Below are 12,233 nucleotides of genomic sequence, written 5' to 3'. Positions count from 1 at the left end.
TCTCTCTCTCTCTCTCTCTGTTTTTCCACCAGGTTCGGCTGAAGTTTTTTTTTTTCTATGTTTTTTCTCTGTGCTTCGTCCCGGTTCAGCTGAAAGTAGAGCTGAGTTTCTTTTCTTTCTCTGATTTTTCTCCCTTTTTTTTTTTCCTGATGTTTCTCTGTTCCGCTCTTCTAGCCTTTTGAAGAATTGAAAGTACTCTTCGTCCCCTCCAACTGGTTCAATCCATGCTCTAAGGGCTGCTTGTCTCCATACTTTATTGATTCACTGCTCAAAGTTAGGTTGTGAGTTAGGTTTTCTTCTTCAATCGATTTTGGGAATAAAATCTTTAAGGGCAATTTCGGCACTCCCCTATTTTTAAGGGTAAAATGGTATTTTAAAAAAATATGAACTGCTGATATCAACATTCTTGGTATATTCTGTAATGTTGATTGACGGCAGGGGGTCCGAGTCCAATTTGGTGAAAGAGAGGGGGTGTCCTTATAATATTGGCATTCTCCAGGGGGTGGCGTTGTAAATTACCCTAACTTTATTTACAATGGATGGATAATGAGGTAATGAAAATTTATGGGAGGAAGACTCTGTAAAATAATTATTTCAGGTATCTAGGATCAATCATAATTAAAGAAGATAATATAGAGAGAGTGCACATTAATGTCTAAATTACTAGTACATATGCATAGATACACACAAGATGCATGCCAATACTAACATGGGTATTTGATTGACTTAGGCTCTAAAAATTTGATGCATGGATAATATAGATCATATCCTTTCTATCCAATGATCAAAATGGATGCATCATGTCCACATGAATAGATGTGTTGTGGCATTAGTAAAAATGACAAACCCTTGTGACAATGAAATTCTCCATTTTTTTATGTATTACTTATTTTAGGACCTAACTTTTATGCATGGTCGTGTACATATACAATTGTGCTTTACGACCTTTGGATGGGAGGGGGGGGGTGTAATTACACATTCGGGTTGCTCCCCCATCCAATTGTTACCTTTTGTCTTTATTTTATGGGAAAAGGAGATAGACACAATGGGTCCTAGCATACTTGATATCGGCGGCATACCCAACCTTTTCCCATTTTTTATATTTCAGAATTGGGAAATTTTGTTTGTAATCAATGTTGGTGAAAAAAGCTTACTTCTTTTACCTTTTAATATAATATATTTCTTTTTTCAATTAAAGTAAAATTCTATTATTTCACATGGACATTGCCATTTCTAAAATTGACGAGATGATAAATCACTTTTAAATTATTTAATTATTTTTAAGAAGAAAAAATACTACCCGATAGCATTATCTGTGCCAAAATACACTGATAGAGTGGGTGCAAAAAGACCAATGCTGCCCCACACTAAAGATGCTCACGCGTTCCCTCCTTTTGGCCGTGAGTGCTGATGTGTAATGTGCTTTAGGGTAGCATTCTCTTGCATTTTTTTTTCTTTGTTGAAGTTTTCAATCCAAAAGCTCAAGTTCTTGCCTTTTCTTTTAATCTTTGACAAAAGTAATTTTTGGGAACAAGGAAAAATGAAAACAGAAAAAGGTTACAATTTCCTATTTCACCACCTTCGTAACTAGGGGTGTCAAAAAAGCCCGGTCAACCCAAGTCAGCTCTAGCCCGCCCTGAGCCCGAACAGGGCTTGGGCTGAGATTTCAGCCCATAGGGTGGATTAAGGGTTGAGATTTTCAGGCCCGAGGCAATGTTGGGTTGGGCCTGGGTTAAGGTCTCAACCCAACCCAACCCAACCCAACCCAACCATGTGTATTAAGCATATAATCATATAAATATGCTACTAATTATTAATGAGTACTTCTAGAAAAAGGTCCTTCGTTTCTAACAATCTACACATACGAAAATTTTGGTCTTTGGCCTCTGCTATGCATCAAGATCAAGCAACTAAGTAACCGATAGTATAGGGTTGGACTGAGTTCGTTTAAACCCGGCCCAATCAGGGTCCATTAGGGCTGGATTGGGTTGGGCTAAACCCGACAACGTTGGGCCTGGGCTGAGATAACCCAGCTCGACCTAGGGCTGGGCAAGGGCTTGGGTTTAGTTAAGAGACCCTAGTGCTGGGTTGAGTTTTCTAAAACCTAGCCCAACCCGGCCCATTGACACCCTATTCGTAACAACAATTCCACCCTTTCTAGTTTGTTCCATTGTCGATAATGACTGTGAAATTTTTTTTTTCAACAAAAAGAGACTGAAATTTTTTGTATTGATTTAATTTCAATCTCCTTACCTTTATTTCTTTTGTAGCCAATTGAGTCGTCAAACCTAATAACTTCATCATCCTTTGCTCTTACCAAAAACAAAAAAAAAACCCCTCTTTCGTAGAGGATTATTGATTTTAAAAATTTCTTTCTCCAGTGAATAATTAACTGATGGCCCTAAAAAATAAAAATAAAAAAGGTTCACTATATTGATGTCAAAATATTTTTTTTTGGGTAAGAATACTGATGTCAATTTGTATCAATAATATGCGATCCATACTGTATTGAGCGATCTGTATTGATTAAGTGTTGGTATCGATCATAGCCAATCCGACATTGATAACTAAAACACTTATTCAAAATCTCTTATCCTCACTTCAATGCCTGTTTTCCAATTTGTATAATCAAGATTACTAGTGTAAGTTTGGCCTTGATGGCCTGAACCTGCTCTGAGCTCGAACATGGCTTGAACTAAAATTTCTGACCATGAGGGCAAGGTCAGAGTCAGCTCTGGGTTGAAATCCAACCCTGATTTATATAAATATAGATTATGGAATGTCATCATATTCTTTTATTCAAAATAATGAAATCTGAGTCATTGATTCTTGTGGTCAGTTGTCTCGAACATCTATTATTATGTTGCATTTCATTATTTTAATTGTGTATTGATCCTTTGATCTATTAGCAAGGATTTAGTTCTCGGTATCGGTATCTGTAAGGATCGGCTTTGGATCAGTCAAGGATTGGAAAAAGTACACTTTTCCTGTATTGGTCCCTGTATCGACTAGGATCGATTTAAAATATATATATATATATATAGAAATGAAAATTAAAAAATTCAGTAAAATGTGAAAATCAAAATTAGAGGAAAAAAAAGAAGATACTCTCTCAACTACCATTACCACCTGTGAGAAAGCACCGATCCTCCAACAAGATGTCTTGAAGTCTTAGATTTGCAATTGATCTCTGAAAAACTATTTTGATTGCTTGGAGAATTTCTTTCGAGGTACCCTCTCTCACTTATTAATGTCAACAGCCATTACCACCTATGAATCTGTGAGAAAGCATCGATCCTCCGGCTGGGATGTCTTGAAGCCCTAGATTTGCAATTGATCTTTGAAAAACTACCTTGATTGCTTGGAGAATTTCTTTGCGAGGTACCCAATTGATCAAGATGCATGCTTTTTGCTTTACGATTCCTTAAGGATTGATCATGGTTGCTAGAGTGCTTATTGGGTATTTTAAGAAGGGGAGCACAACTTCGTTGGTTGGAGGATTGGTTACAAGATTTCTGCTGTTGCTGCTTGCGGATGTTGAGTCTGAAAGCATTTAAAAAGCGAAAGAATTTTTATTTCATCCTGATTCTCAAGATAGGTCGTGCATTAACACTTATTTGTCATGGGACGGCGGTACATCTAAAACTCCAAGATAATGCTTGTTGGAATTGTTGTTGCAATCAGAGCTTTAAAAAAAAAAAAAAGGGCTGGCTTATTAATGGAATCTGTAATTATCATGTTGGGAACTGAAAAGTTGAGGAGTGACATGGGAAATGAAAACACCACAGTTAATTCATTTAACACTCTTCCCATCGCTGTCTGTTACATTGACCTTCGCCATGCAAAAATGGTGTTCATATTTGAACGAGTATGGAAGAAAGCTTGGATTTTGGTGAATTGGATGCCCGATTTTGACTTTTGAATGCACAGATTGAACCCTCAAGTATGATTCTAGCTTAGAAACCATGGTTCCCTTCAAGTTTTTTGCAAATTTGAGGAGTGGAATAGGAGAAAAGGGCACTGGAAATCCAAAATCTAAATTTTTGCCCTGTTTTCCCCCTTTTCGGGGTTTTAAAAATCATTTACATTGATCGTGTTGGATTGGCCGATCCAGATCGGTATCTGATTTGCCAACCAATACCAATCCCCTTCTCAGGATCGGCTAAGTATCTGAATCGATCTCAGCCAAAACCGATCCAATATGGTCAATATGACCGATCCAATACCGATACTTGATTCCATGTATATTAGTGCTTTTTTGTTTTTTTTGTTTTTTTTTGTTTTTAATCTTATTTGTGCATAAGGCACAAATGACAAAACCAGTATCAATGAGAGTTAGCCTGACTCTAGCAAAATCCAGGGTCAACGTAACCCAACCCAATCAGAGCAATTAGGATTGGATTGAGTTGGCATGAACCCAACAATGTTAAGTTGTGCTTGGATTGAATTTTGAAACGTAGGGTTAAATTAGATTTTTAAGAAACCCGGCCAACCTGATCCTATTTCACCCCTAGATTCACGATGTCCCCTCTCATTTTCCCTAATCTATTCCATCCACCTCCATATTTTCTCATCCCCCATGCCATGCAATTTCTCTTTAGTGTCTTCGTGATTTTCCCTTGTAATAGTCTGCAATCTACTACAAGATCATCTTCTTCCAACTCCCCCCCCCCCCCCACCGCCAAAAAAAAACAAAAAAATCCTCTCATTTTTCCCATTTCTTTTATACTTCTTCTGGCCTATAATGAAGTCTTCAAAGCAAAACCACCACCATCAATGGGTGTGGCTAACGCGACGCAAGAAGCCCTGCCCTAGAGAGTCGAAGCAACTTTCAACGCAGCATATCTTGCGAGTGGATAATGCATGATCGAAAGTTTCAGTTGTCTGAACAAATCAGAATTGCCCAACAGGTTGGCCTCGTTTTTAAGGCTTCAACAGGTTTGCACCTAGAGAGGATAAGATTACAACATCAGAATTTCTCTTTTTAGCAAATTTTGTTAAATTTTGTTATTTGTTAGGATAGTAGTCAATGGCTGAGCGAAAATTTAGGAAAGAGACTCTCTGGATTAGAGGATCCAAATCCACCCCCGGATAAAATAATTTAACAGTAATGATAATAATAATAGTTTGAGAAAAGAAAATTCCAAATGTGAAAACTTTTTTTCCATTCACAAATTCATTCTTAAATTTCCACAACAATGTTCTTGATGTAATAATCAATCTCTGAGCACCCATTTCCATTCTTGTTTCTGGTATGCTCCAAGAGTTAAGGTTTGATTGATTTTGATTTTTGGAGGCTTATGTATGGAGTATGCTGTATGTTGGTTTGGATGCCTTTCATGCTTTATTTTCAGTTTTTAATCTTCTAGTAAATTTGATAATCTGGTTTCGTTTTATATCAGAAAGATTCCCACTTTTATTTTAAATTTTTTTTTTCTTTCAAAGAGTGCTGTGAATTTTGTGGAGGTGTTAAGATATGGGTTTTAATGAAATCAGGGGCAGGGTGATTTTGTCCATCAGATGTTTTTGTAGATGGGTTGGTACTTGCTCCTTGATTCTGGGTCTGGTTGTTTTCTTCTTCCTCCTCTATAGATATATTCCTTCTGTGTTCAGCTTTCTGCTCTCATTTCTGCTCTCATCCTCCCCCATTGTTGTATGCACCGCTGTTCTTCTTCGTGCTTTATTCAGTTTTGGACATCCCAATGTCCACAAAGACAAAAAGAAAGAAAAAGAGGAAGATGACAACTCTGCAGAAACTCCTCCTTCTCTGGGTGTGAGGAGAAGACACATTACTGACAAGACCAAGTCTTCTGGTTTTCGTTCGCACCATGCAGAGACCTCTGTTGATGGGATTCCCCAAGATTGGGAATCTGGACCTTCTCAGCCATCTCATGCATCTCTGGATGGCTCTTATGCTGTCTCTGAATGCTCAATGGCATCCAATGATGGAAGTTTTGAGATGGAGGACGAGACAGAGAGGCTTGAAGATGGAATTCAACCCTTGGAATGGACAGAAGATGACGAAAAGAATCTCATGGATCTTGGGACTTCTGAGCTGGAGAGGAACCGAAGACTAGAGAATTTGATCGCAAGGAGAAGGGCAACGAAGCTCTTGAGATTGGCGGCCGAGAAGGATTTGATTGATTTCGACAATAACGAGTTCTTTCAAATTCCTGCCATTACAACAAAGAGAAATGACCCTCCTCTTGACATCTCCTACAATCCTATTGATGCAAGTGAGTTACCACCAATTCCTTGTTCGGCTCCTCCTGTTCTCTCGTCAACGAGGAACCCATTTGATATTCCTTATGACCCACATGAAGAAAAACCAAATCTCATGGAAGACAGCTTCCAGGAGGAGTTCATGTTGGTTTCGCAGAAGGATGTTCAATTCTGCAGGCACGAGAGCTTTTCTTTGGGTCCTTCGTCCATTGGAGAGCCTAAGAAAGACATACGTGACAGCAAGTTGACTCCTTTCGTAGTTACTGAACAGATCACATCCGAGAGTGTTTTGGGAGGTGGGTATCCTTCCTTCACTGAAGGAATGAATCATGAGAGGAGTGATTCTGTGGTGAGCTCTGCCCCTGAAGCCAAGCCACTTTCTTTTTCGGTTGCAGATTTGGGTGATCAGGAAAAGTTCATTGAACAGGATTTGTCCGAAGGAGGCAAAATGATCTCCCACACCTGTTTTGTTCCGGAGAGTGTTGAACAAGAAAGCCAAGCCTCCAATGAAGTGGTAAATTCCAATTTCGAGAGCATTGAGCAAGAAGAGAACAGAGAAGTGCGAATAATCGAGATACCTAGAGTGGAGAAAGAAATTACCCATGAAATGGATTCTGAATCGACCACGTCTGACTCTGGTGAAGTTTACATGAAACCAGAGGTACCCAGAAAGTATGAGGGCTTGAGTTCCTCTCCATTAAAAGAAGAAGATGATGGTGCTGGAAGTGAAAAGACCTTCGATAATAATAAAGATGCGGGATTGGAAAATCCAAGTTGCCATGTTCCAGAGGGAACAGATTATAATCAAACAGAGGAGCCATATTATGATTCAAGCCCTTCGGCAATTGATAAGAAAACCAGCAAAGAGAATTTGTTTTATGTGGACAAGGGAGTTATCCTAACCACCGCTTGCTCCATAGCTTCAGACTTACAGGTCGAAGTATCACAAGCAGGCTCACCACCAGCACCACTTGATAGGACCTTTTCACAAACAGATGAGTATTTCTTGGTGCATAGTGAAGGAAGCATTAAAGAGGAATTGAGTTCTGGCAGTGAATTGCCCTATGATGCCTCCTCTTATCCTAGTGATGAAGGAAATGAATCGAGATCCAACCAAATAACCAGGTGCAGCGAACTCGAAACTAGAAGATCTGGACAGTCAGGGGACATTGATAATGAAGCTGCACTGCATGTGATGCTGGAAACAGCAGTTGTTGAGCAAGTTTCATCCAACTCATCTTGGGATTCTGTGGCTGTTGAGCATGTCTCGATCAATACAAGTTCATCATCTTCTCCTCCACCGATGGATCAAATTCCATCAGCTACACCTGATCCAAATGTGCTTCTCAATAAGAAAGAGGAAGTAGACTATGTGGCCTGTAATGATTCAGATGCTTTATCACATGAAGCTTCAAATCACCCTTTCAAAGCGGAGGTGAGTTCTAGCAATGAAGGACCGTATGGTGCCTCCTCCCATCCTGGTGGTGATGAAAACGAATCGAGAGCAAACATAATTATCCAGATCAGTGAGGTTGAAACTACAAAAGCTGGACTTTCAGGGGGCAGTGAAGATCCAGCTGCACTAAATTTAGTGTCAGAACCAATGGTTGTTGAGCAAGTCTCCTCCCACTCATTGCCAGAATTAGAGGGAGGAGACTCTGTGGCCTGTAATGATTCAGATGCTTTATCACATGAAGCTTTAACTTACCCTTTCGAAGGGGAGGTGAGTTCTGGCAATGAAGGACCTTACGGTGCCTCCTCCCATCCTGGTGGTGATGAAAATGAATTGAGAGCAAGCAGAATTATCCAGACCAGTGAGGTTGAAACTACAAAAGTTGGACTATCAGGAAGCAGTGAAGATTCAGCTGCACTAAATTTAGTGTTGGAACCAATTATTGCTGAGCAAGTCTCCTCCCACTCATTGCCCGAATTAGATAGAGGAGACTCTGTGGCCTGTAATGATTCAGATGCTTTATCACTTGAAGCTTTAACTTACCCTTTCAAAGAGGAGGTGAGTTCTGGCAATGAAGGCCCGCACGGTGCCTCCTCCCATCCTGATGGTGATGAAAATGATTCAAGAGCAAGTAGAATTATCCAGAGCAGTGAGGTTGAAACTACAAAAGCTGGACTTTCAGGGGGCATTGAAGATCCAGCTGCACTAAATTTAGTGTCAAAACCAATGGTTGTTGAACAAGTCTCCTCCCACTCATTGGCCGAATTAGAGGGAAGTGACTCTGTGGCCAGTAATAATTCAGATGCTTTATCACATGAAGCTTTAACTTACCCTTTCCAAGGGGAGGTGAGTTCTAGCAATGAAGGACCCTATGGTGCCTCCTCCCATCCTGGTGGTGATGAAAATGAATCGAGAGCAAACAGATTTATCCAGAGCAGTGAGGTTGAAACTACAGAAGCTGGATTTTCAGGGGGCAGTGAAGATCCAGCTGCACTAAATTTAGTGCCAGAACCAATGGTTGTTGAGCAAGCCTCCTCCCACTTATTGCCCGAATTAGAGGGAGAATACTCTGTGGCCCGTAATGATTCAGATGCTTTGTCACATGAAGCTTTAACTTACCCTTTGGAAGGGGAGGTGAGTTCTGGCAATGAAGGACCTTATGGTGCCTCCTCCCATCATGGTGGTGATGAAAATGAATCGAGAGCAGACAGAATTATCCAGAGCAGTGAGGCTGAAACTACAGAAGCTGGACTTTCAGGGGGCAGTGATGATCTAGCTGCACTACATTTAGTGCCAGAACCAATGGTTGTTGAGCAAGTCTCCTCCCACTCATTGCCAGAATCAGCGGCTGTTGAAAAAGCTCCAACAGACACATTCTCATCACCTTATCCTTCCATGGATCAAGTTCCTCTGCACATTTCTGATCCAGAGATCCCTGTTGATGAGAAGAAAGAGATACTACTGCCCTTGATGCAGGAACCAATTGTTAAGCCACCCCAAGGAGTTCATGAAGAATCTCAGACGCTGTTCTTGATGGAGAAACCATCTCTCAATGGTGAAGAACCTCAGGTCAGTCTGTTTTACAAAAATGCCATTTAAGTTAATGTAGAACATGTCTGTTGTGATTCATTGAGGTAGATAATTTTACAACAATGCAAGAGTTCTGTAAAACAGAGATTGATTGCAGTAATGATGGCATGAATAAGAATTCTTCATGCTTTAATTGCAAATTGACAAAATAAATAGCACCCGTGACTGACAGTGGTAGCTTGTTTTTATAAGCAGGAAAAATCTACAATTCTGATGAATACCACTGAAGAAACGACGATCATCCCAAGTAAGAAAGAGCCAGTGGTTTTCCAGAATGAAACAGAGGACAAAGAGAAATCAAAGCCTAGTGAAATTCATGAAACCTAATCTACTCTTCACTCAAGTAAGCCTTTATCCCTACTGCTTGATTCTATTTAGAGCTATAAATAATGCCAGTTGAGTCCAAAGCAATCATGTCTCTCAAGTCTCACTACTACAACCCAGGTCATCTTCAGCCCTCCCCTTGTCCATCCATCTCCAATTTGCACCGTATCACCGATGAAGGTGAATCCCATTATTATGGTAAATTGATCAAATGCCACCATGTTATCGCATTTTGTCATAACAGACTTCTGAGTATTTGGAGCCATAGAGGCTGTTGACTCAGTAGCAACCTTTTTTTTTTTGGGTGGGGGGGGGGGTGGTTATAATTAACCTTGTTCTTTTTCACAAGTCACAATTTCAGCCTTCCCCTTGTCCTTATACCGTCTCCAATTTGCACTGTACCATTCTTGATGGTGAATTATTTTCCACGACAATTGACCAAGTGTGACTATGAAGACCAAGTATGCGATAGAGCCATTGATTGTGTTATTACAGACTAAAAGTCGCTGTTGATCTCTTTGATGCAGTGGTTGTTTGATCCTTCTCTGCAACTCCCGTCAACCAGTAACACTGCAATTCTATGTCACACTTATGAAGTTGGGTCATTGCTGCTCGCATCCTTCACTGAACTTTTTATCTCTGACAATGACATATATCAGACTCATCAAACAGATGAATATGTTAATTTGGTGTTCTCATCTCATGTGGAAATCATTATAATGATTGGAAGCTAGTTTGAAGGTGGAAGTTCTCACAGCGAAGTAAAGTTTGATAAACATGTCATTTTGGAGTTTGCTCAGTGACTACCCAGAACTGAAGGGTAACAAACTTGGATCTCCTATAGTTTACATGGAATTGACCTACTGAACCCACAAAATTTGTAAAATTGGTTTTCAGTTGCAAAGGAAGTATCTTATGTATATTGGGTTTAAAAAGAGCAATCCAGTACACAAGGCTCCCCGCTACTGCAGGGTCTGGGATGGGCAAATGTATACAGCCTTACCTCTTGCTTTGAAGGAGAGGCTGTTTCCAAATTTAAACATGTGACCAACATGTTGGAGTATATCTATGCATATTGGGTTCTTCGCGCTTCCCCCCTACACCCCACCCAGAAGAGGGAAGAAAAAAAAAGAGCCTCTTATTATGACTGCAAGGAGAGCAAGGGATAGAAATGACAAATAAGGTGAGGAACAAGAGGCTCGAAACCGACAGTTCTTGAGAGCCTTGGCCTCTACCGCACCTAACTCATACTAACTGTGCCAGCAGTTGCCCTTGTCCCTGATATAGTAGTGTTGGTTCCTTTGAAATGAAAAATTGTTAAAAGTAGAGATGGGAATGGATTTTCCTTCACCCAAGCTGAAGAGAGAATCTTTTTAATCCATAGATTCTTCTGGTTGTATGGGATTCTTGGAATGGTGCTAATGGCATTTCAGATTTCGACAAGAAAGGGTGTAGAGGGAATAATGGGTAGATTCTCTTTACCTATGATGAAGAAAACTTTCATCTTAGAAATTTTATGGTAGGAAAAAAGCTTCCACGGAATCCCTTTACGAGTCAATGGGATCTCATTATTACTCTCACCCCTTGTTAACGGAGTGTCAAAGACTCAAAACCCATGAGTGAAGAGAGGAAGTGTTAAATGCCTTTTTCGCTCACTAGTCAGGAGTTTCATCCAAGTGTCCAAACCCATGAGTGAAGAGAGGAAACTTGGTCCATCTTTATCTTACAAGTGTGTAAGAGCTAGTAGTTGTCGCGGTCCTGCTGATTCCTTTGAAATAAAAACTTGTTAAGTAGAGATGGGATGAGTTTTTCTTTACCCATGCAGAAGAGAGAATCTTTGAATCATAGGTTGTATAGTGGTTGGATGGGACTCTTGGAATTGTGCCAAGGGCATTTCATCTTTTGTACAATGGGAATAATGAACTCAATAGCTAGATTCCCTACGGTTGGTGAACAAAAACATTCATCGATTTCGAATATCTCTAAGAAAAGAAAATAGTACAGAAAACATAATAAGACAAAATCATAATTATACAATCTCTCAATTCAATTTTTTTTGAAATTTTTTCAATTTTTATTTTCTTTTCTTGATAACCAAATATAGCCTTAGGAAAAAAAAAATTCTTTACCTACATCATCTCTTCACACATCATTGGAATTTCATCATTAACCCCATCCCATAAGGTCCTATATGTCTTTTTCACTATTTCAAAAATCTCATTCCAAAAATTACAATCCATGAGTAAGAGAGGAAAACTCGATAGTCCCTCTTCTCGTGTAAGAGCTATTTGGCTTATGATGTGGATAAGTTGTCTAATTTCATTCACGCTCTATTTGTTTGTTTTTTCTTTTTTTTTTTGGTGAAAAACACTCCAGTAGGATTACAATTAGGGATGTAAATGGATAATCAAAATCTGTATTTGTAATTACATATGTATTCGTTTAGGAATATCCATATTCAGTCAAAGATATTGGGATTCAAATTCGAATTATCTGAAAAATTATTATTTGATCCGATTAGATAATCAATTAATGATTTTGAGGGTTTTTGAAGTTTAGAAATGTTATAGAGAATGAGAAAAGAGCTTAGACACCTTAAAAAGATAGATTGGTGGTGGTGGTGGTGGTGGTGGTGGTGGTGGTG

At 39.5% G+C, this 12,233-nt stretch overlaps 1 protein-coding gene across 3 annotated transcripts; it reads left to right on the top strand.

The window, feature by feature from the left end:
- The first annotated feature begins 4,329 nt into the window (after positions 1–4,329).
- On the top strand, positions 4,330–10,652 carry LOC122071069. 3 transcript variants are annotated; one of them, XM_042635336.1, is made up of 4 exons: positions 4,330–4,910; positions 5,689–9,244; positions 9,461–9,608; positions 10,117–10,652. In XM_042635336.1, the coding sequence occupies exons 1-3, from the start codon at positions 4,864–4,866 to the stop codon at positions 9,590–9,592; spliced, it is 3,735 nt and encodes a 1,244-aa protein (XP_042491270.1). In that variant the 5' UTR covers positions 4,330–4,863; the 3' UTR covers positions 9,593–9,608; positions 10,117–10,652. The 3 variants fall into 3 exon arrangements, with proteins under 3 accessions (XP_042491270.1, XP_042491268.1, XP_042491269.1); XM_042635334.1 differs by having other exon boundaries at positions 5,497–9,244; XM_042635335.1 differs by having other exon boundaries at positions 4,330–9,244.
- The last annotated feature ends 1,581 nt before the right edge of the window (positions 10,653–12,233 follow it).

Source organism: Macadamia integrifolia, unplaced genomic scaffold, assembly GCF_013358625.1.
Source record: "Macadamia integrifolia cultivar HAES 741 unplaced genomic scaffold, SCU_Mint_v3 scaffold_187A, whole genome shotgun sequence".
NCBI lineage: Eukaryota > Viridiplantae > Streptophyta > Magnoliopsida > Proteales > Proteaceae > Macadamia > Macadamia integrifolia.
The sequence above is the reverse complement of the archived record's forward strand: the minus strand, read 5'-3'. Positions and strand labels throughout refer to the sequence as shown.

What these genes read in the sequence shown, in the direction of transcription:
- LOC122071069 (XM_042635334.1), top strand. Translation starts at nt 4,864, where the DNA reads ATGATCGAAAGTTTCAGTTGTCTGAACAAATCAGAATTGCCCAACAG. An exon ending in AAATCAGAATTGCCCAACAG is followed by an intron (nt 4,911 to 5,496) that starts GTTGGCCTCGTT and finishes TAATGAAATCAG; the next exon opens with GGGCAGGGTGATTTTGTCCA. An exon ending in TCAATGGTGAAGAACCTCAG is followed by an intron (nt 9,245 to 9,460) that starts GTCAGTCTGTTT and finishes TTTTATAAGCAG; the next exon opens with GAAAAATCTACAATTCTGAT.